Genomic DNA, 20,684 nt, shown 5'->3' with positions numbered 1-20,684 from the left:
TAAACATGGCAAACAGGTACAAATGAACGGAGTGCCAGCCACGTGCAGTGTCTGAGTAATGAAGCAATTACGCCAACAGGGAGGTGGGAAGAAGGGGTAAAAACGCGCTGAAATTTTCAGAGAAGTGACACATTCTTCTCTTACTTGACTTTTACAGGCAGCTCTTCTGGAAAAAATAAAGTAACCACCATGCCCAGAAACTTTGACTTAACTTTTTAGGACCAGAGAGAGAAACGTCAGGCTCAAGAACAGAAGGTAAAACTCCATGTGCAGAAACACTGTTCAGAGGACCCGCACACCCTGAACTTGCCCCATGCTGAGGCACGTGGAGGCCCCCTTTACATAACTGAACTGTACGCTAGAAGCCACGTGTGTTTAGAAAAGGTAAAGCTTCTAATAATCATCTGCTCTAGGGGAAAAAAAAAAAAAAGGTCACAAAATTAAAAATCTTTTCTTCTCCCAGGAAATGTGTTCTGGTTCTCACAGGGATCACATATTAAATCCTACACTTCTTTAATCCTTCTCATGTTCAGGGTTTTTTAAGAAACAAAATTCACCGTGCGTTCTTAATATAGTTTTCTAACAAGCTCCTATTTAAGGATTAAAACAGTAACCTTTAACTTTTATTCAATGAAAAGCATATGACCCCCCTCCCCGGAGGGTATCACTGCATTGTTCCTCTCTGTGTGTAAACTACCTATCCAGTCCTCACAGACGCGCTGTCATCTACGGCTGCTCTCTCTGCAGCGGCGCCTGAACACTTAGGACGACCGAGCCGCCCTCCGTGGGCGCGCATCACGCCCGTCTCCCTGACGTCGCGTCACTTCCACGCGCCCAGCTGCTCTAAAAGGAAGCTTGTGGGTCCCCTTCAGCGCTTCGCCGGCTCGGCTCCCACGCCCGCTACGCCAGCCTGCCGGCACGGCCTCCGGCAGAGTCCAAGTCGGCCCAGTTTTCTCCAAGCTCCTGCCGCCACCCAGTGCACGCAGCGACGCTCTCTTACGGGGCCGACCGCAAACGGTCCCCTGACCCTGTTCCTGCGACATCTCTGACACCCGGGGATCTTCTGGGCCCAGGACCCAGTGCGGCGTTGCTAGAGGTCAGAGGGAATCCCGCTCTTCCTCTGCTGAACATCAATGAATTTCCAGGAACGCTCAAGGCTCCTCAGCAAGACCTGCAGGTGTTCCACGAGCTGGCAGCAGCCTGGCGCTACAACGTCCTTCTGCATAGCCCTCCCTTTCGTTCATCGCACCGCAGCTAAGCAGGGCTTCTCTCCATTTCCCGAGTTCGCCCACCCCTCCGCACGGCGGAACCGCTGCATGGGCTGCGCCTCTCCTCGTGCGCTGCCTCGCTTCGTGAGCCTCGCCCTTCAGGCCAACCTTGCCCAGGCGCTTCGGCCCATCGAGGCGGCCGGGCTACAAAAGGCAGACCTGAGCGCAGGGCTGGTGGCAACGGCATGTCAGCTCACTTATGACGGAGACGGCTGTCGGTCTGCCACACCACACCCCCCTCTCTTTCTCTGGTCACAGAAATCTGAAAGTTTCAACTGGTGGGGGGCTTAACCCAGCTTTTTCCCAACGTCCCTTGTGACTTGGTGTGGCCACGTTGTCAGAGAGAATCCGAGTTCCAGGAGATGAGCACCTGTGTCTCGCTGTTCGCTCAGCTCCTAGTGGGTGCTCAGGAAATAGTTGCTGATCGAATGAACGAATAAACTAACAGCCTGTCCCAGGCTCACTTCTACACTCACTTCTCTGGTTAGAGGGAACAGGATGTCTGAGATGGGACCCAGGGACATAATTTATTTAGAAGTTCCCCAAGTCATTATGGTATCAGCAAGATTTGGGGACTGACTGTGACAGGTCACAGATCACACACACACAGTCTCTTAAAAATGAAAAAGCCAAGAACGTAAAGGACTAGAAGCAAATCAAAGCTTATACGCATATGTACTATGTATGCGTATACATGCAGTAAGAGAGAGAGGCATGCTATTAAGATGATACAGTAAAAAAAGAGACATGAGCAGAAAAGCTAGGTAATTTAGTTGGAAATGAAAAGCTATGAGAAAGCCAAGGGGCTTCGCGAGCCCTTGAAATCACGAGGAGTAAGAAACTATAAATCAGCTTTAACAAGGCAACAGCGCAGAGGCGTGAGGGACGCCAAGGCCCAGGCCACTGCGGACAGACGGTCTCTTCCCCACTGGAAGACACTGAGGGAGGTCTTCTCAGCGGTCGGAAGCCCAGTTATTTGGGGTGTCGAATCATTGTGTTTTGCTCTTCTATTTAAAGTTTATATTAAAAAAAAAATACATACCAAGATAATAGTATGAAAAATAGCACAATCTCTAATAGTTACGAATTAAAAAAAAAAAAAAAAAACAAACCAACCCTGTAGTCAACAATCACCTCTCTGAACACAACTGCGTGTGAGCTTCCGCAGACACCCGGCGCCTGCGCAGACGCTCACAGCGGCCCCCTGTGTGGCCCCCTTTCCCAGAGCAAGGGAATAAAATCTGGCTCTCGCAGCCCACAAAGCACCGCAGATGTGCCCCCGGGTTCCTCCTCGTGTGACTGTGAAGGTCCGATGAAGCTAAGCGGGGACTTGGAAAGCACTTCCTACTACAAAAGGTAAAAGAAATGCGATCCTGTTTTGCTTGCCCAGGCGCTCACTGATGGCCTGCAAGTCACAAAGACTGCTGGGTGGCTGGTGGCCCAGTGGCAACCACATCTGGGGGCTCAAATTCTAGCCGCTGGGGGTAGGGGGGGCGGGGCATGGCTGCACATCTCCAGGGCGGAACTGAAAGCTGTATTTGTCTGCTGAGGTCTACACGAGTAAACTAAAAAGTGTTCTCTAAATTACTCTAGAACCTGGACAACACCACTGTCTTGCTCACCTGGCCACTCTAGAAACTTCTGGGAGCCCCATTCACTGTTAAACACAGTAAGAATTATGGCAGAGCTGTGGCGAACCTGGAACTAATATAATATTCCCTGGGGCCTTTTTTTTTTCTTTATAACATGCATTATGACAATTTAACATATTAAACCTTCATGTTAGATTAGAGGAAAAAGCCAATGAATTAAACATATCTATTGACTGTCTGTATAGCTGTGAGAGTTAAATTTGTTCAAGCACTTTTTTCAAAAGCTAGTTTAAAAAAATTCTCTGAAGAAAGCCAGTTCTTTCCCAAACTTACTCCCAAATTAATTACCTCCCTTGAATACGCATATCTAAAATTATATTTGAACTCAGAGTTTTGGGGTATTTTCCCCTCCAGTTCTTTAGGCTTTTAATGATTTCTGGTAATTTGGAACAATTTGCGTCTTTCTTTTTTTAGATCGCAATAAAAACATTAACCTATTCTTTCAAGAGATGCTTGAAATCCTCGCTGCAAAATCAATGGCCCTTTAAGGGGTCTCCTTTGATAAGCAGGTCCCTCCAGGGCTCCGGCCGCTATGCGCGCTCCACCCTGAGTGTGGCCGTGCTGCCTGCGGGGGCCGCGGGGGCCTGCGGGGGCCCGCGGCCACGCTGTGAGCCGCACGGTGATGACCCTCGGGGACACCGCGTTTTCCACGCGCCCTCGTAATGGGAAAGAAAAACCCATTTTCCAACACCATTATACCCAAGATGAAAATGAGTGATTAAAACGGTGCTGAAAATCCTAATTTAGATCAAATAGGTCATCATGATGTTTCCGTAACAGAGGGGAACGGAGCGAGCTTCTGTGTTAAACCCCGAAAGAGGCGCTCTTTGTGGCAGCTGTCACCGTCCTGCAAGCTGGCCCCGGCCTCACATGGCAGCCTGGGCGTGGCGGTCAACACCCACAAGACCCGACGCTCCAGAAACACCAAGGGCGGCCCACTTCTTCTGTCCCTTCAAAATCGGGATAAGCCTGCTGACCTCTCTCAGAGTATTTTATTTTTTACAACTTACTGAGTTAAAATTACCTAAAGACTTTTCAACAATGTAGGTCAAGATCCACTTCCTGAGTCATGAATATTCAAAGCCATGTAATGCTTTCAGATGTCCATTCTAACCTCTTTTATCCATAAGAGTTGGTTTACACTTGTTTTAACTTAATAGTTACATGAAGACAGGTTTCCTAAATCTCATTATAATTCTAATCAGTTTAATTTCCCAACAAGTAGAGTTGTCCTACTTATTTCTGAAATAACAACTGTCCACTTTAAAAATGTCAATGATGACAAAAATTAAAATAAGCAACCATCGCTTAGAAATAAAACATTGTAAATTAGTATATAACTGAAATTAAATTAGTGTATATATTTAGAATGGGGAAGGCTCTCAATAGTGCATTTTCTTAAATTAAAATGACCTCATTTGAGATTTCAAATGTTACATTTAATCAAACTGGGGTTTTTTTGCCCTCACTTAAAAACGTAACACAGTAACACTAACTTTAATTGATGTTGTTTATAGCCTTAAAATTTACTTTCTTTTTTTAAAACACTCAAACTACATATGCTTGAAGATCTCTATATTTGGTATGTCCAATAAAAAAAAAATCACAATGTATCCACGCACAAAAACTACAATAGTATATCTTAATGGCTCCACTGCTTTTAAAAGTTATTCCACGTAATAATCAATATCGTTAAAATCACTCCCAATAAAATTTGTGTTTCGTTTTCTCTTAATGATCCAAATCTATAGTGAAATGATGAAATCAAAAAACAAGTGTTCTTGTCAGAAGACAGGAAGAGAGTTTTTTCTCCTCCCTTAAGGAAAACAAAGGGTTCCTGAGCGCTTGGCCCTGATTTATTTTTCCAATTTTAAATTCCTTGAGTAACGGAACTGCTACTGGCAGGGTCGTATTTCTAACAGTCAATAAATCTAAAATATTATGTGTGAATATTGGAATGAAGCCATTAAGAAGATTACAGCATGCAACGCAGCAGAGGGTCCGAAGGAAGAAAGACGAGTAATGCAGGACAACTGTGACCGCTGACCTGGGCGCAGCGAGGCCGCTGGTCAGGCTGACGCAGTAATGGGGAGCACGTGCTTGCGGGGCGTCCCGCCTGCCGGGAAGGGCGGCGCCCGGGCCGGCCTGCCTGGTATTCAAGGGCCCCCGTGCAAGTATCAGCTAATTTACTAAATAACCAAACAACACCAAGGGTAGCATTTGTCAGCCTTCCAGGATATTTTGTTCACTCCAATCTCACACCCACAAAGATCCAGTGAGATCATTTGTGATTTTTAACATGCCTTATTGGAAACATTTACAATTACAGAAAATATGACCAGATACTTTATCATATTTCCTAGAGAACTGTAAGAGATGGCTTTTGGAAAACTGGTAACAAAGCGAAATTTAAAAGGGATGGTTAAACAATCACCTGAAATATTTTTAAGAAAATGACTGTAACGTAAAGCATCTCACACTTGCCGTAAATAGCTTTAGTGCTACCTGAGAGTTGTCTCCATTTCTGCCGTCTCCAAATGGCTCTGGACTTCACACACACACACACACACACACACACACACACACGCGGTTCTGGCTACACTCCCCTCCCTGCAATGCCCCTTCTTATGAATATTTTTTACTATTCCAGTTATGTCCAGTTAACTGTTACTATATGATGGTCCCTCGTGTCATTTTATATATTTAGGCTTTTACATTTGTGATTAGCTCCTGCACATATTTAACTAAATGTCTTAGTAGCAAACTAACTCTACCAGAAAGTACTACTTCTAAATTCAAAAAGAATTACCGACCAAAACAATTACTGTTAAAAATAATTTTTCTCAAAGGAAGAATGAGCTATCATTAAAGCGGACTATAAAAATTTTAGTATGACACTAAAAAATCTGATTTCTTTCTCAGTTTTCTTCCTCTTCTTTAAAAAGAAAACAGTCTTTTCTCCATAGAGCATTAACAGTAGCAAATACACCCACACAAGGAAAACATTCTTAAAAGTTGGGTCTTTATTTTCATAATTATTTCTCTCTCCAATGAAGGATACTTTGATGGATTTCCAAATGAATAACTCTAATTATTTCTAGCAGCTTCTGCAAAATTTTTATAATGAGGCAATCTAGTTATAATGAGCTAAAAAGATAATATAATTCTTCACTGACCTGGGTTTGGATTTGTTCGTATGTAGCGTTAATTTTACTATAGTAAGATAAAATACTTCAATTTAATTTGCTTCAAGGTCAGCAAGTACTTCAGGTTATTTATGGGCATAAATAACTTGATTTCGACTTTGAAATCACATTTCCCTATCAGTAGCCATAAAAACAATCAAGTTTAGTTTGACTGTATTTTGAGATTGAGATTTTTAAATTTCATTTTTCAAACTCCCTAATAATGATTTCAAAGTACTTGCAATATTACATAGAGTTTCAAATGTGGAGGGTTTTTAATTCTCACATTTTAATATCCCTGAAAAGAATGATTTTTTTAAAGGGGGGTTATTTTAACTTAGAACTACGTTAGGAAGATATTTGTAAACAACCATTGAAATATATACAGAAACAAGGCTAGTCTGCATTTTTGCCCCGTTATCAGGAACATGAAGGCCAAAAAAATGCACTTTTGCAGGCTATTTCACATAAAATACAGAATATGTCCTATTATGAGCTGCAGACACTTTCGTGTGTGTGTGCACGCATGCACACACACACACACACACACACACACACACACCCTGTGCAAGATCAAAGACCAGGAGAGAACTGGCACTTAATTTATCAGCCTTTACAGACAAAAGACAGTTTTCGTCATTTCAAAAGGATCAGATGTCTTTTATGACAAACCGGGTTTGCAGTTTAATTTACAAATAGAATTCTAAGTAAGCAGTCTTTGCTCAGCCGAAGCAAGGGACGCGCCGTGTAGGTTTTCATTCTTGTGGCCCTCAGCAGGATAGAAAAGATTAAAAATAAAACTGAAATAATTTAGAGAAAACAAATAAATGTTTCAGAAAGTTGAGGGAGATCAAAGCCAGAATTTTCTGACCCCAACTGTACAAGCATTTCTTATTATATTGACCAGCGCCATCAGATCATTAATTAAAAGGAATGGCGCTGGCAGGTGGCGGGGAAGCAAAGCCGATAATTGGCTCCCTTCTTTTTCCTTCAAAAACTCTCATTCTTTTGCAAGACATGCCAGTAGGCAGACAGAAATGCCTACTTTGTAATATAATGATCAAGATGAGATGAAGAGACGTCCGTTGAAAGAAGCCTTGCCTAATGAACGCGCTGAGCTTTTTAATTACGATCCCACTTCTGCAATAAGGAGCGTGATGCCCCCTCAACGTCTCCTCAACTGCCAAAAGGTAAAAATAGGAAATGCAGGGCTGGCCGAGACTCCTCGCACACATTCACCCCCTTTATTTTAGAGTCGATAAAAGTGGGCAAAATCGCTGTTGGCAATTGAAGGGTCCAGGAGAAAACACATACATGTATCTATGTTCACCATAAAAATACCCCTCAGACTTACCACATCACTCGGTAGGTCGTTCAAGTCATTAAATGGTGATTCTAAAGTGTTTGTGTCAACATTTAACATAACCACATCCTCCAATGACTTATTTTTCACTCTCTGTTTAAAAAACACAATTATAAACAAACATCTTAGTATATTGTCCAAAATCTAACGAGCTTAGAAAAGTAGAGAAAATTATCTTAATGCATTTGTTTTGGGAGAGGGAAAAAAATAAGAAAATCCTACATTATAAAAGAAAGTAAACAACTTGGTGAGAAAAATCGTTTGTACATAAACATTCAAAAAGATTGGGTAAAAATGCTCAAAATAAAATGTTTGCTCATCCAAATACTGTTTTAGGTTGGAGATCCTGCACATAATTTGATACTGCGTATAATTTAACTACCACAGAGACGTTACAACAAAGGCTTAGAAAATAGGCATGGCTATGGTGAGCTGTAAAAACTTAGGTTCTTTCAATTTGATCGCCTGACTTTCAATCCTATGTAAAGGAACCTGTGTCCAGTTCTGTACCTATTTTTAGCATAAACCATAATACAGATCTAACAGAAACCGACTGAAGTTTCAAGTAATCAGTATTTTCTCTGTATCTCCATTTCCACGTGTGTAAGTTTGTGCTGATGACTGAAAGTCAAATAAGGAAAGAATGGCAGAGAGGGCGGCCGTGTGCGGTTCACTGCCAGCGATACTCGGCACCGGAATTCCAACAGAAAAGATCCAGTTCAATAGCCTATCAGACTAACTGTTGGACTTCTCTGTTTTATTTGGCAGCCTGGTTGACTGGTCAAATTATTTCAACATGTGGACAAATCATAGTAAACTAGGATTTCATCAGATTTTTCATACAAAGAAAATATCGACAGTTTGTGTTTATTATTTACCCTGATATGTATACTTAAATTATACACTTCCAATAGTTTTACTTAAATGATAGTAAGTAGTATTCCCTAATGCAGATAAGGTGCTCATTAATGAAATATACCCATTAACTCAGAATTCCATAACTGTATATCGATCAACAAACAATAGGGAAATTAATTTCTGCATGACATTTTTTAGAGTGACATTCTAGAATAATAGCTATTTTGGAAATTATTAAATACCTTAAATTTTAAATTGACCAAAACAATTTTTTTTGTTTTAAGTTGGGCAAGACTAAAATTTCTCTGATTCATTGAGAATTTTAAATCTGTGCATATTAGGTAGAATTTCAGATTTGCTGGGGAAGTGGTAGTCTTTAGTGTTACGAAAGCCATAATGTCTATGTGGAATATGGATTTGCATGATTCTAAAAATCCATCTTGTAAAAGACATTATACAAATTCTAAAGACAGACTAAAAACATGGCCCTTTTTAAGAAATTAACATTTATAAATAAACTCATTTCCTTTCCTTTCCATGTGTGGACATATATGTAAAAAAGGTTTACACACACAAATATGTAGTTTATCTATAAATTACAGCATAACTACAAAAATAACCAACTTTATAAGCAAATAATATTTATATTAATGGCATTTATGTGAAAAACTATGTCACAATTTTGATTTCCATCTTCAATTTGAAGTTGTCCTTTTCACAGAAACTGTAAAATTAATCCATAAACCTGATGTATTTTTTTAAATAAAATAGCCTAGAATAATGGCCATGTGACCCCAAAATGCTTTGTGACAACACTAATAATAAACTCTGAATAAAGGAAATCACTGTTAATATGCAATGTATACTCTTTCAAAGCTGCTCTTAGTTTGAAAAGACCTGATAATAGCTGGATATTAAATTTTATTCAAGGGACCACCCAATAAGAATGGAAAATGTATTCATTTTAAGAAATCAATACACTGAGACCCCCTAAAATGAGAAAAATTTCATATTTTAAAAAAATACTATAATTTCTTTTTTTTTAAGTTGGAGTACAGTCAATATTTTATCTATGTTTTCCCTCCAAACTAGGGTTTAGCTACTGTTTTTGCTAAACAGAAGTGGATGGTCATACAGCATGTAAAATGGCACCAGCCTCTCTCATAATTCCACATCATAAAATTCATTCTTGTATAGCTGGAAAAAGAGTGAGAAAATGTAAAAACCTAATTTTCCTTTTTCTTCAAAAAGCAGAACATGCTATGAGGACAGAGGGGGAGAGTTCTGGGAAGACCAGCAGGACGGTGCTGGAGGTGGTAGGCGTGACTCCCGTCCTCTGCAGGGCACCCCGCCAGGATCGGGGGCCACAGGGTGCACCCTGGGCGTCCGCGCAGGACAGTGACAGGCGGCCAGCGCGTGCTCTGGTGAAGGGGCCGCGCTCGACGGGGCCTTCGCACACTAACGCTCTCCGTGCCGCCTGCCGCCTGCCGCCTCCACGACCATGCGCCCGGCACGGGGGGCCTCCCTCAGCTGCGAGCTCGCCCCTCCAGAGTCGCCTGCGGGGACGGCGAGATGTCCTCATCCTGGATTTTGGGAGCAGACTTACGTTTTAAAAAGCGATTGCTCACCATCTTTTACTTATGATTACATAAAAATAATTGAAAGATTTTGAAGGACATTCATTTCACGTCTTTGAACAATTATGTTCAGTTAGAAGTCTTAAAACTATCTTGCCCGACAAGAAATAAGACAATATTTGATTCTTCCTTTAAAAAAAGTGAGTTGTAATTGCGGCCAAACAAAATGTAAAAAACTATTTCAGTTGCACATATGAAATATGTAAATAGATATATCTACATTTTAATTGTAATATCACTTATATAAAGTTTAAAAAGCACAGAGATCAAAATTTTAGTGGAAAAAAATCTGCGTACTAACGACTGGAGAAGAATGGAATTGCAGCGTGAGTATCTCTCCGAGTAGGTTAAGGAGAAAGTTGCCAAATGACACCCGCCTCGTTTAAAGGCGTTCCCGAAGTTCCTGTTGCACTTCCTCACTCAGCGTTAAACCCCACAGACGGAGTGCAGTTGACCATTCAGACGGCCCGATAAATCCAGAGTGCACGCGGCACCGGAGTCCCGGCCGGTCCGTCCACGGCTCGGAACACCCTCCTTTACTGATCGGGGCCAATTTAAAGTTAGAACAGGCCACTTCTCCAAGACAGCGCTTTAAGGAGAGAATCATTCTTAAACTGCTCCTGTAAAAAAGTGCTATTTTTTTCTGTAGGTATCCAATAAGTGTGTGATCAATTTAACTGAATATGTAAAGCATGTACCCCTTTCCTACAGCACTTTGGAAAGCTGAATCATTTGTTTTAAAAGTTGATATAGAATAATTATGCAAAAAAAACCAATACACAGGTACAATCAACAACTTCAAATATGTTTCATCTGTGTAAATATATTGTAAAAACTGCATATTCTATTAGATACGTTATGTAAAAAAAGACGTACACTAACACCAAAATCAAACTGGATGACTTTTTCAAACCATACCAACAAAGCACGGTTAGATTATGCACAAGTCACGCCACTGACCTGTCTAACGCCAGGCATGTATCCTACAAACCGGTAACAGATTAATAACTGCTCGTTCATGCAGCTCCTCATGCACCCTGTCCCTTCACTGCTGCCGTGGCGTGTGAGAACAAGTTCTCCAAAAATAACAAAACATAAAGAGTCATGTTATCCAGCCCGGGCTTCAGTATCAAAAATAAATTAAACCTCTGAAGGAAACTCATTAAAATGCATTCTTTATTAAAGGTGGTACAAACAAAAAATGTTGCCCTAGGGCCTCCCTTGCTCAACAAAGGTGTGGCCCTGTGTACACGGATGGTGAACCGTGACAACAACCGGTAAGGAAACCAAACCGAACTCAGGTTAGAAATTGGCGGAAGGTTCAAAAGGCACAACCGGCAAAATAATAATAATAATAATAATAATAATGTGAACAAAACTGAAATCAACCAGCATAATGCTACCGTGTTCTGATCCGAGTCCTCTGGGCACGGCTTTACGTGCTAATCTTACACGAAGTCCTCTCTGGAAATGTCACTGATTTCAAGCACAGGGTGGTTCATGTGCATGGTGGGTCCCTAGAGTGATGACTCAAGCGGCATAAATCAACGTGGAATGAGCAGATGACAGTGCAAAAAAAATCGCTACATTTCTACTTCCCAAGGAGACTGAAAATTAAAAATAATATAAAGCTATATTCCAATTAAACATTTCATGGTTAGTGTATCAAAACCACCTCTTTAGAAACACCCTGATAAGCTGAATCAAAATGAAGTTTGCAAAGTAGGTTCTCCTACTTTTACAACTCCTCATTACGTAAGTTCTGACTGTCCTGTGTATACAAAAATTCCAAGCACCATAAAGGAAGTGGTTCGTTAAGAACTAAAGTTTTCAGAATTTCAAACTTACCGTATGATTTCTACCAAACAGAATCTATTTTCACAGGTCTTATGCCATTGAAGATGACCATTTAGTATACAAATTAAAATGAAGTCATTTCAAGGTCACTGTTTTAAAAATGACCGCATAGGTGTTCTCATAGAAAACTAGCCACTGCTTCGCACGAGGCAACTGACAGTCCTTCAAAGCACCAGCTGCTTCAACTGTTGTCTCGTGGAGGAATCTGCTGCTGTCACCTACCGGAAAGGCACTCACCTCCATGAGGCTGGAATGTATCCCAATCAGGTAGGGCATCGGAGCACTACATTAAAAAAAAACACACATGCATTCACACGGCTCATGAGAACTGAAACGGCAATGTACATAATTCTGCATGCCTGGCAAATTAAAGGTATTAAATGCACAGTTCTAACATAGTACATTACAGGTATTTTAAATTATTCTACATGTAAAATTCAAATTTGATCTGAGATTCAAGTTAAGGTGGATTTACACAAAAATCACAAAATCATTTATAATTAAATCGAGATATAATGCCTCAGAAAACTTTAATGATTAAGAATATTAGGATCTAGGCCATAACCTGAGTTGAACTTTTCTATATACCTCATACCAGATATTGAACATTATTCCAAACAGCAGACCATGCATTTAACCATCAGCTAACTAATGACTTCATGCAGTATTTCCCAAAAAGTGACGTATGAAAATGATTTTCAGAGAAAAAGGCTACTATCACATAAGTTTAGGAAATGCTGAATGTTACCTTCTCATCCTTAATAACCATCAAATTTATTCCCATTTCCTTTGCACACCTTTTTTTATTCAGTTAGATTCCCATCTCTGGGGCGCTCCTAACCTGCCATTGTTGCCGACCTCCCCCCGGTGACCTCGGCGCCGGAGGAGCAGCACCGAGGCTCGCGCCCCGGCCCTGTGCCGGGCGCCGTCCCGGGCGCCGCGCCCCTCCCCGCCGCCGCCGCTCCGTTTCTGTGCTGTCCACTCCCGGGCCTCGTCTTTTAGTTCACATTTTATACATTCACACTTATCCTGCGTTGACTTTTATTAATAAAATAATTTTAATAAATTAAAAAATATTCAAACAGCTTTAAGACTAAAACTGCTTAAGTCAACCCTAACCCCCTGGAGCACCAGGCGCCCTGGTCGGGGGTTCGGGCCCAAGAACAGACGACAGAGGCAGAATGTCCTCCCCCGCGGGTCTCACACGCTGGCGGACAACACGGTCATTCAATGACTTCTGGGACACATAAAATCAGACTTCCTAGTAATTTCAAAAACACATCTCATTAAATACAGAAGGAAATCATTCACCTTGACGTTCCAAAATTAAAATCCTATTTAACAAGAAAACACGAGGGGAGACAGACGTCTACAAAGGTGATAAAAATATGCAAATCAATAGCTATTTAAAAATGAAACCTTCAAAACGTTTCCTTTGGTCCACAGCTTGGTGTTATATGGAAGGCAGACCCCTGCTCACAAAAGCCGGCAGCTCCTCCCCGAGGGACGGGTCCGCGCTCCAACCTCACTGCCCGCGGGGAGCAGAGCTGTGCTGCCCTGCCAGTCTGCTGGCCGGGAAGCACGGGACAGGCAACGCTCGCGGGCTCCTCGATGGATCCCGTTTCAAAGGAACTGCAGGCAGCTCCAGGCACTAGAGGATGGCTAACCACTCATGTCAATACCCAGCATTCCCGAAAAGTTAGACGGCTGAGGCTCTTGTTTACTCATCAGCGTGCCCCCCACTCCTCACGCGCTAGATCCTAAGCCCAGGAGTGCTTGTCTTTGATAGAACTGCCCCTCCTATTTTATTGTGACACACCTGGTGTTCTGGGTACTTCACTGTCCTGGAAGTTGAGAACTGCTTCTACACCTGGACATCCTTAAGACCTAATAGATTTGCTGCCTCCAAAAGGAAGCAGGACAAATAAATGTGGACAGTTCCACTTCCGCTTAACTAAGGGAAGGCCGGTGAAGTCCGGGGTTCACATTCTCAGCTCTGGGATTCTTCGGGGACTCCGAAGAAGAACATAAAATATATGTCACTAATTACATGTCTACCGTGAGTGGGTTCGGGCAACTTTCACAAAGCAGGGTAGGCAACGGCAAGATCTTAGAATACATCCGGCCCTTGCCGCATCGAAAGCCGTACAACATTATTGAAGTTGCTCTTCAACCTTCCTGTGGGCTCGGTTAGGTGACCCCATCCACGAGATCTCTAATACAGAGAGCCGTGGCACCTCAAATGTCAAAGCATGTTGTAAAAAAGAGAGTGCTAATAAAAATATGTAAGCCTTTTAAAAATAATTATTAATACATCCATTTTATAGATGTTGGAGACCACTGAGTGGATCAGACATCAAAAGCTCGAAGCCAAAAATGCTCAAGTCCTATGGATTACGTCTAAGATAACATTTCCTAGTTATCATTTGAAATATAAATAATAAATTTATAGAAATTATTAAACTAGTATAAAAACTCAGTGACAAGTGCCTCTTTGAACCTGAAAATAAAGTAACTTGAAACATTTTCTATGGGATCATCCGGTATCTCTAGGTGTTTTTATCTCAGTAATTTGTAACAAAATCAAAACATACAGATGTCAGAAATGCAGACATTATTAATCTGGAACACCATTTCCTAAAATAATTATGATGTTTTGCAGAATATAGATTTTGTTGAATAGCTGTTTCTTTCTCGTGAAAAGTGAGCTGAATACATTCTAACACTAAATCGGCCAAATCTCATGAACAGGTCTGAACCCCAGCTGAAATCCCCTCACCAGACGCGGCCCTGACGAGATCTCTGCAACGCTGAGGTTTTGCTGGCCACGTGCAAGCCTGCGCTGCGTCTTTCTGTCGATGAAGTTATTTAGCAAAGAGAGGACACAGAAGGCTGCGTTATGACTGCTCCTTCTTTCGGCAATTAATCTTCATTCAAGAAAAGCCACTCTGCAACAGCCCCTTCTCTTCCTGTGAGGTTTCCTCACAGAGGCCACGCGTGGGGCAGACTGTGCTGGCAGTCTATTAACACAGCGTCGCCACAACAACATGGTGTCCCATCAGTGTTTTTCGGACCCACTCTCTTAGAAGCTAGCGCACCCTTTGTGGAGAGCAGAACCAGATACTCAGCCTCAGTTATAACCGGCCATTCCCGAAGCAGGAAGAACAGTTATAATCTCCGAGGTGCTGAAGTCACGCCGCGCCCGGGGTGGAAGGGCTCAGAGGGAAGACTGCCCGCCCACGTCGCAGACTGGCCGCCTGGCACGAGAGGCGCCCTCTTCACAAGGTAAGCACACGATACCACATGGATACGGTGTTGTTCAGCAGATCTTGAGAATGTGCTCATTTTGTGCAACTGAAACCCGTTAAATGGCGATTCCCCGCTTCCTCTCCTACCGGTAGCTTACGTGAGAAATGCGGGCCGTGTCCCGTGGGCCCAGGAGCCTCCCCCATCCTAGCAGGTGAAGTGGGCCGCTCTGTCCGACGTGTCCTCAGCCACATTCCCCTTGTATGCCTCTGAGATGAACCTCACGCATGTGCCCTGCACGCGTGCGCATGTGCTGCTGTGCGTGTAAATTCCCTCTCATCTGCGAGCCCCACCAGGGTGGAAACCAAGTCTTCTCCATTACATTCCCTACCCGCGGCCTGGCAAATGGGTTCCCTGAATGTCTGACGTCCGAGGGGATGCGCGAAGGAACACAGGGGCCGGCCCGCCGTCAATGCCTGCGCCCGCGGACCCCGGTGTGACATTCGCCCACGGTCACGTGGGCCCCCTGGCCCTCACCATCTCTGCCGTCAGAGACACCAAGAGCAAACCCCAAACCCCTTCCAGGAGCTGGGGCTGCCTGGGGTTTGGAAGGCCCCAGTCACCCGAGAGAGTGGGCAAACATGCACCTACTGCTATCCGGCCTTCCTGGCACTATTTCCAAAGCGGAATCTAAAAACGTCTTGATTTGAAAGCCGTGGAACAGAGGGGATGATCTCTAATATTCTTCTCCCGTCTGCATACAGGTCAGTGTGACTAGAATCATTTGCAAGGAGGCAAACAAAGAGAAGAAAGCCGTTTTCCAGAAAATAATCTAGCCCATGGAATTTTCTAACAATGGCAGAGAGCTGGGGTCTTAGATGTCTATTTCTAAAATATCTGGGTGTGTGCACATTCTCCTGCCCGGTCCTGCTGGTAGAAGCTGAGCCCCTCGTTGTGACACGAGGTTCGGGGGGCTGCGATTGCCACCTCTGTGCCCCCTGGACCAGGGAAGTGGCCAGCGTGGGCGCTGCCAGAACTTGTCCTCACGGCTGTTGCAGGGAAACTTACTAGAAACCAGTAAGAAAGTTTCCGAGACTGAACTATGAAACCAGCTTCCTTCCTGTGGTGGAAGCAGCAGGAAGAGGGTTTGATGGCAGGCTCAGAAAGTATCAGGATGGCGTCTCTGGGAAGCATCAGCACAGAACTATTTACGCCATAGACTACTTTCTAAATAACAGTATTTTGGAAAGTCTTAATGGAACTTAAAGGAATGCGACCTCCTAAGAAGTCAAAACATTTTAACAGAAAAATTAAAATGGCACTAACATTATATGTGATAAAACATAATTCTAAACCTCACAATTAGAAGGGTTAGGTTTTGACATATATTTTTTAAAATCATGTGTCAATATGTTTTCAAATACTTTTATAGAAAATTATTTCAAACGAATGAGTTTTAATGGCTGAATGCTAGGAGCGAAACCTATTGTCTATGTTGAAGTGAAGAAGCTGAAGTTCCTGCCTTCGAGGATGCTAATATTCCAGGTTTGCTGGTCAGAGGAAAAACATTCGAAAATGGAAACCAACGGGCCCGCGCGGAGACCGAGCTCTGCTCCCGGACTTGTGTGTCTGGCATGTCACAGCCTAATCACATTGCAACCCCACGGCCTCCTCACAAACGCTCTCCTTCCCAAGACTCAGGGCTGGGCACGGGGGGCTGGGTCCCAGGACGCCACTTCACTGTGTCCTCAGGACCAACACGGTCCCAAGCTGTGTCACCAAACTGTGCACACACCCCGGAAAGTGAGACCGCCAACCCGGGGCCAAGCGCACATTCCGCCATTACAGTCACGTGATCCAAAGAGGGCTAGTCATAAAAAGTCAATAAAAAAAAACCCTCTAGGTGTGAACTTAAATCTGTTTAGTCCTTAACTGCTTTGCGTGATCTGCTTTCCACGAAATAAGAAAGTTAAATACTTTGATTCTAAAAGAGTTTTGGTTTTTTTCATAACATCAGTTGTGATATCAAAAAAAAACACATTATGGTCACAAGGATGCCCTTCCGTGGGCATGCAATCATGTCCTTCTGTGGGTGGGTCTGTGAGTGCGCACAGTTGCGTGGGCTAGGGGGAGGCTCGCGGGCCTTCTGGGGCGCTGAGCTCCACCCGCAGGGGAGGGCAGCGCGGCCGAGAGGGCGTCTGGCCCTCAGGCCCGGCGAGGCGCTCGGCTGCTGTCCGGGAGCCGGCCCTCCCGGCGCCACCCTCGGTCCTCGGCCAGTCCAGGGAAGAAAGCGGGTGGTTCTGGAGCTGGAGCCGAGCCTGGGTTGGGAGCTACTTCTAACGCCAGGACGCTTTCCAGAGTTCCTCCCAGGGCTTTTCAGTGTCGCTTTGTAGGCGGCTGGAGGCTGAGGCTTTGATTCAAACCAGCCAGTCAGGGAGTCCCCGCGTGGGAGGCAGCCCCTTCGCGGGGGCGGGGGGATGCTGGGGGAGCTGCTGAGGGAGGGGCCCAGGGGAGCCCACCTATCTTCCCTCGGGCTCTGCGGGCAGGTGCTGGCCCCTGAGGCACCGGCTCCTCCAGGTGACGCTGCCTCTGCCGTCCAACCTTCCTAACCACAACTAAGATGGGGCTTGTCTCTGCTAACGCATTTAGTTATCCAAGCGGCTGCCGAAGGAACTCACGAAATCTGAAGAGCTCTGGTTACCGAGCCTGCCTCTGGAAAGAACTACTCTGTCCCTTTGTCAAAGCACGTTTGAATGTTGGTTGCTGACCTCCAAGGCACGTCCCGGAGATTTCGGGCACACGTGCCCCCAGCGAGCTGGCCTAACCTACAACAAATGGACCTCCTCCCGCGTGGCCAGGGCCCCGGGCCGGGGCGGGGACGGGGCGCACGGTGCTTACCAGCAGTAGTCCAGCAGGTGCGGCGGCAGAACAGGGATGTAGATGTGTTGCCAGAACATGGGGAAGAGCAGAGCGGCCGATCCATGCAGACAGGCAGTTAACTGCAAGGGGTAAAAGAACAACAACAGTAAGTGGCCGCCGGCCCTCGCCACACCACGGCTCGCTCAGGTTGGCAAAGGCCAACGACAACCATAAACCAATGCGACTGGGGGCCTCCCTCCCACGGCCTTTACGAAGGCCACGTGCAACAAGTCTGATGTTTCGGAGGCCTTCCTTAAAAATACGGTGCGTACACTGTTCAAGGAGTTTCTTGGGCATCTCAGGTGGAGAGTGATCTGCAAATACAGTGTCTGGAGTCAAAACACAGGCCGTAAAGAAAACTGAAGCTGAAAAATCCGGCGCGCGCCGTGGGAAACGGTAGGAAATTACCCTTTGTGCAGCCCGGCCCGGGCCTCGCTGAGATTAACACACGACGATTAAATATGGAGAAGAGGAGAGGCAAGCGCTCCCGAGAGACATCATTAGGGCAAATTGCCAAAGAATGAAACGCGAGTCCGACAGGAGAGCCTGCGCGCGGCCAGGGTGCCAGGGGACGGGGACGCGCGACAGTTGGCGCCCCAGCCGCGTGCGGACGGCGGGCTGCGGTATCAGGAGACCCTGCTCACTGACACAGAGGATGTCGCCATCGACCAGCAAGCCGCCCAAGCCTGACAGCTGTCCCGCAGGAAGCCGACGATATCATAATTCCACAGCTGAACTGCTCATTTCAGATTAACGTTCTGTTGCCTCGCGTCAGATCACAACAGCTGCAGTGACGTTGTTGCTATTTTAAAGGTGACTGCCATTTTAATTGTTCTGCTTTGGGCACGCGGTTAATTAAATATTTTTAATGCCTCGCAAAAAAGCTATCACTTTTTTCTTTCTTCCCTCCTCGTGACCTGCATCGGAATTCTTTCCATATGATTTTCCATACGTTTTAAATTACATTTCTGTAAGTGTAAAATCCTATTTTAGTGTTTAAAGCAACAATTAAATCAGCATTCATCATCACTTTAAAGTTTTGCTGTAGTCTGCATTTCAAGGTTACTAATTAAATCATTTTATTCAACTAGAAAATCAGAATTCAAAAATAAAACCATCTGAAAATGAACCACAGACTTTCCAGAAACCATGACTTCTATTTTATTATATAAGAAATTAAAATTTTATTCTATAAAATTACATAAGAAATTAAAATAAGTAATCAAAAAAAGTAAAACATAAATGTATACAAAGCAATTCAATCCTTTTTGCTATTGACTTTATTGGGGTGACATTGGTTAATGAAATCACATAGGTTTCAGGAGTAAATTCTGTAACACATCATCTGTACCCCGTGCTGTGTGTTCACCGCCCCAAGTCACGTCTCCCTCTGTCCCCATCGACGCCCCTCCCTCTCAGTTCAATCTTAACAGCAATGTTTTCCATATGAAAGCACGAAAGAGCTGGACGGAGTTTTAAAAAAAACAGTCTAATCTGGACCAAAGACATAAAAATTTTTATTTAAATTGTATTGATCTTTATTATTATGTCTATTATATATATTTTCCGCTCAGATTTTTAATCAATTATATGTGAAAAACAATATATTTTGACTCCATTTAGAATGCTATCGGTACAGGGTTTTAGCACTTCACACCTACAAGCTTTAACGGTTCGTCTGCAGTATTGTTCCAGCGAATATTGTTTTTAAAGTCCCTTAATTAGGACATACCACATACCACTAGGAGGCATTCAAATGCTTCGACTTAACCATTACAGGCCAGGGACATGTTTATCTCCCACGGCTGAACCAGAGGGGCAGGCGCAGCCCGAGTCACATTCTCCGAGGGCTCTGGGGCCGTCCCGGCTATAAACGAGGTGTCACTCAACCTGCGAGCCCTCGGTCCACCCCTTCAACCCGATGGGCTGAAGGCACATGGGCAGCGTTGAAAGGCAGCTCCTTTGCTACACTGGTGACTTTTAAAACTACTCCTTTTAACCCTTGAAAAAAGTGGAAAGTGTTCCTTTTCTATGGCAGAGAAAAATAATTAACAGTGTAAGAGAGGAAAATACTTTCTCAAGATGAAGAACCGTAATGAGAGCAAGTTACTTTACTGGACACACCTAGAGTCCAAAGTCCTCTGTCAGCTGCTGGGCAGACTCTCCCTCTGCCCTCAGGGGCTGTCCTCCGTGAGGGTCACAGGTCACTCATGCCACGGCACAGCGTGAACTCCTGAACCCGGCGGGTTCCCTGAGGGCGGCTTTGTGAGGACGCCGCCACAGTTGGCACGTGGCCGAGGGCTACTCCTGCTCATCAAGTCTGCCAGGAAAGGGGGAAGTTCACGATTGGCCAATTTTTGGATCTAAGGGTGCGTGGCAGGGAGAGGTAACAAGACTGCCCTCCCCAAGCGGTCTCCGGCCCGCGCAGCCGGAGTGAACTAGTCAAAGCGACACCGCGGAAGTGTCCATTTCTGCGGAACGACAAGGCACTTGCTTTTGCGAACATTCAGCCTGTTACCGGACAGGCTTCCACGTGGCAATTTCCCAAGGTGGAAGGAGGACACCAAAGAAGATCCCCCGCACCCACCTAGCGGCGTGCGGTCACTGTGTGATCGAAACAGAGGAAATACTACTATAGCCAGTACTTTGTAGTGGAAATAGTCCAGTGATAAGTAAAAAATTACAAATAAGAAAAAATA

The 20,684-nt window shown here is 44.3% G+C and overlaps 1 protein-coding gene across 7 annotated transcripts in view; it reads right to left on the bottom strand.

The window, feature by feature from the left end:
- The window catches only part of DENND1B (DENN domain containing 1B), a 142,252-nt gene that overhangs the window by 41,308 nt on the left and 80,260 nt on the right, over positions 1-20,684 (bottom strand). For 6 of the 7 annotated variants that reach the window (XM_054576553.1, XM_054576555.1, XM_054576560.1 and 3 more), the window contains 3 exons: positions 17,965-18,065; positions 12,058-12,103; positions 7,460-7,561 (listed from right to left, as the gene is read on the bottom strand). In XM_054576553.1, coding sequence (XP_054432528.1) covers positions 7,460-7,561; positions 12,058-12,103; positions 17,965-18,065 — 249 coding nt within the window. The remainder of the gene's footprint in view (positions 1-7,459; positions 7,562-12,057; positions 12,104-17,964; positions 18,066-20,684) is intronic. The other variant, XM_054576558.1, reaches the window with a different exon arrangement.

The sequence above is a fragment of the Pteronotus mesoamericanus genome, unplaced genomic scaffold (assembly GCF_021234165.1).
Source record: "Pteronotus mesoamericanus isolate MK-2021 breed Mesoamerican mustached bat unplaced genomic scaffold, CSHL_Meso_final contig_347, whole genome shotgun sequence".
Taxonomy (NCBI): Eukaryota; Metazoa; Chordata; class Mammalia; order Chiroptera; family Mormoopidae; genus Pteronotus; species Pteronotus mesoamericanus.
This window is presented reverse-complemented; position numbering and strand designations above follow the sequence as displayed.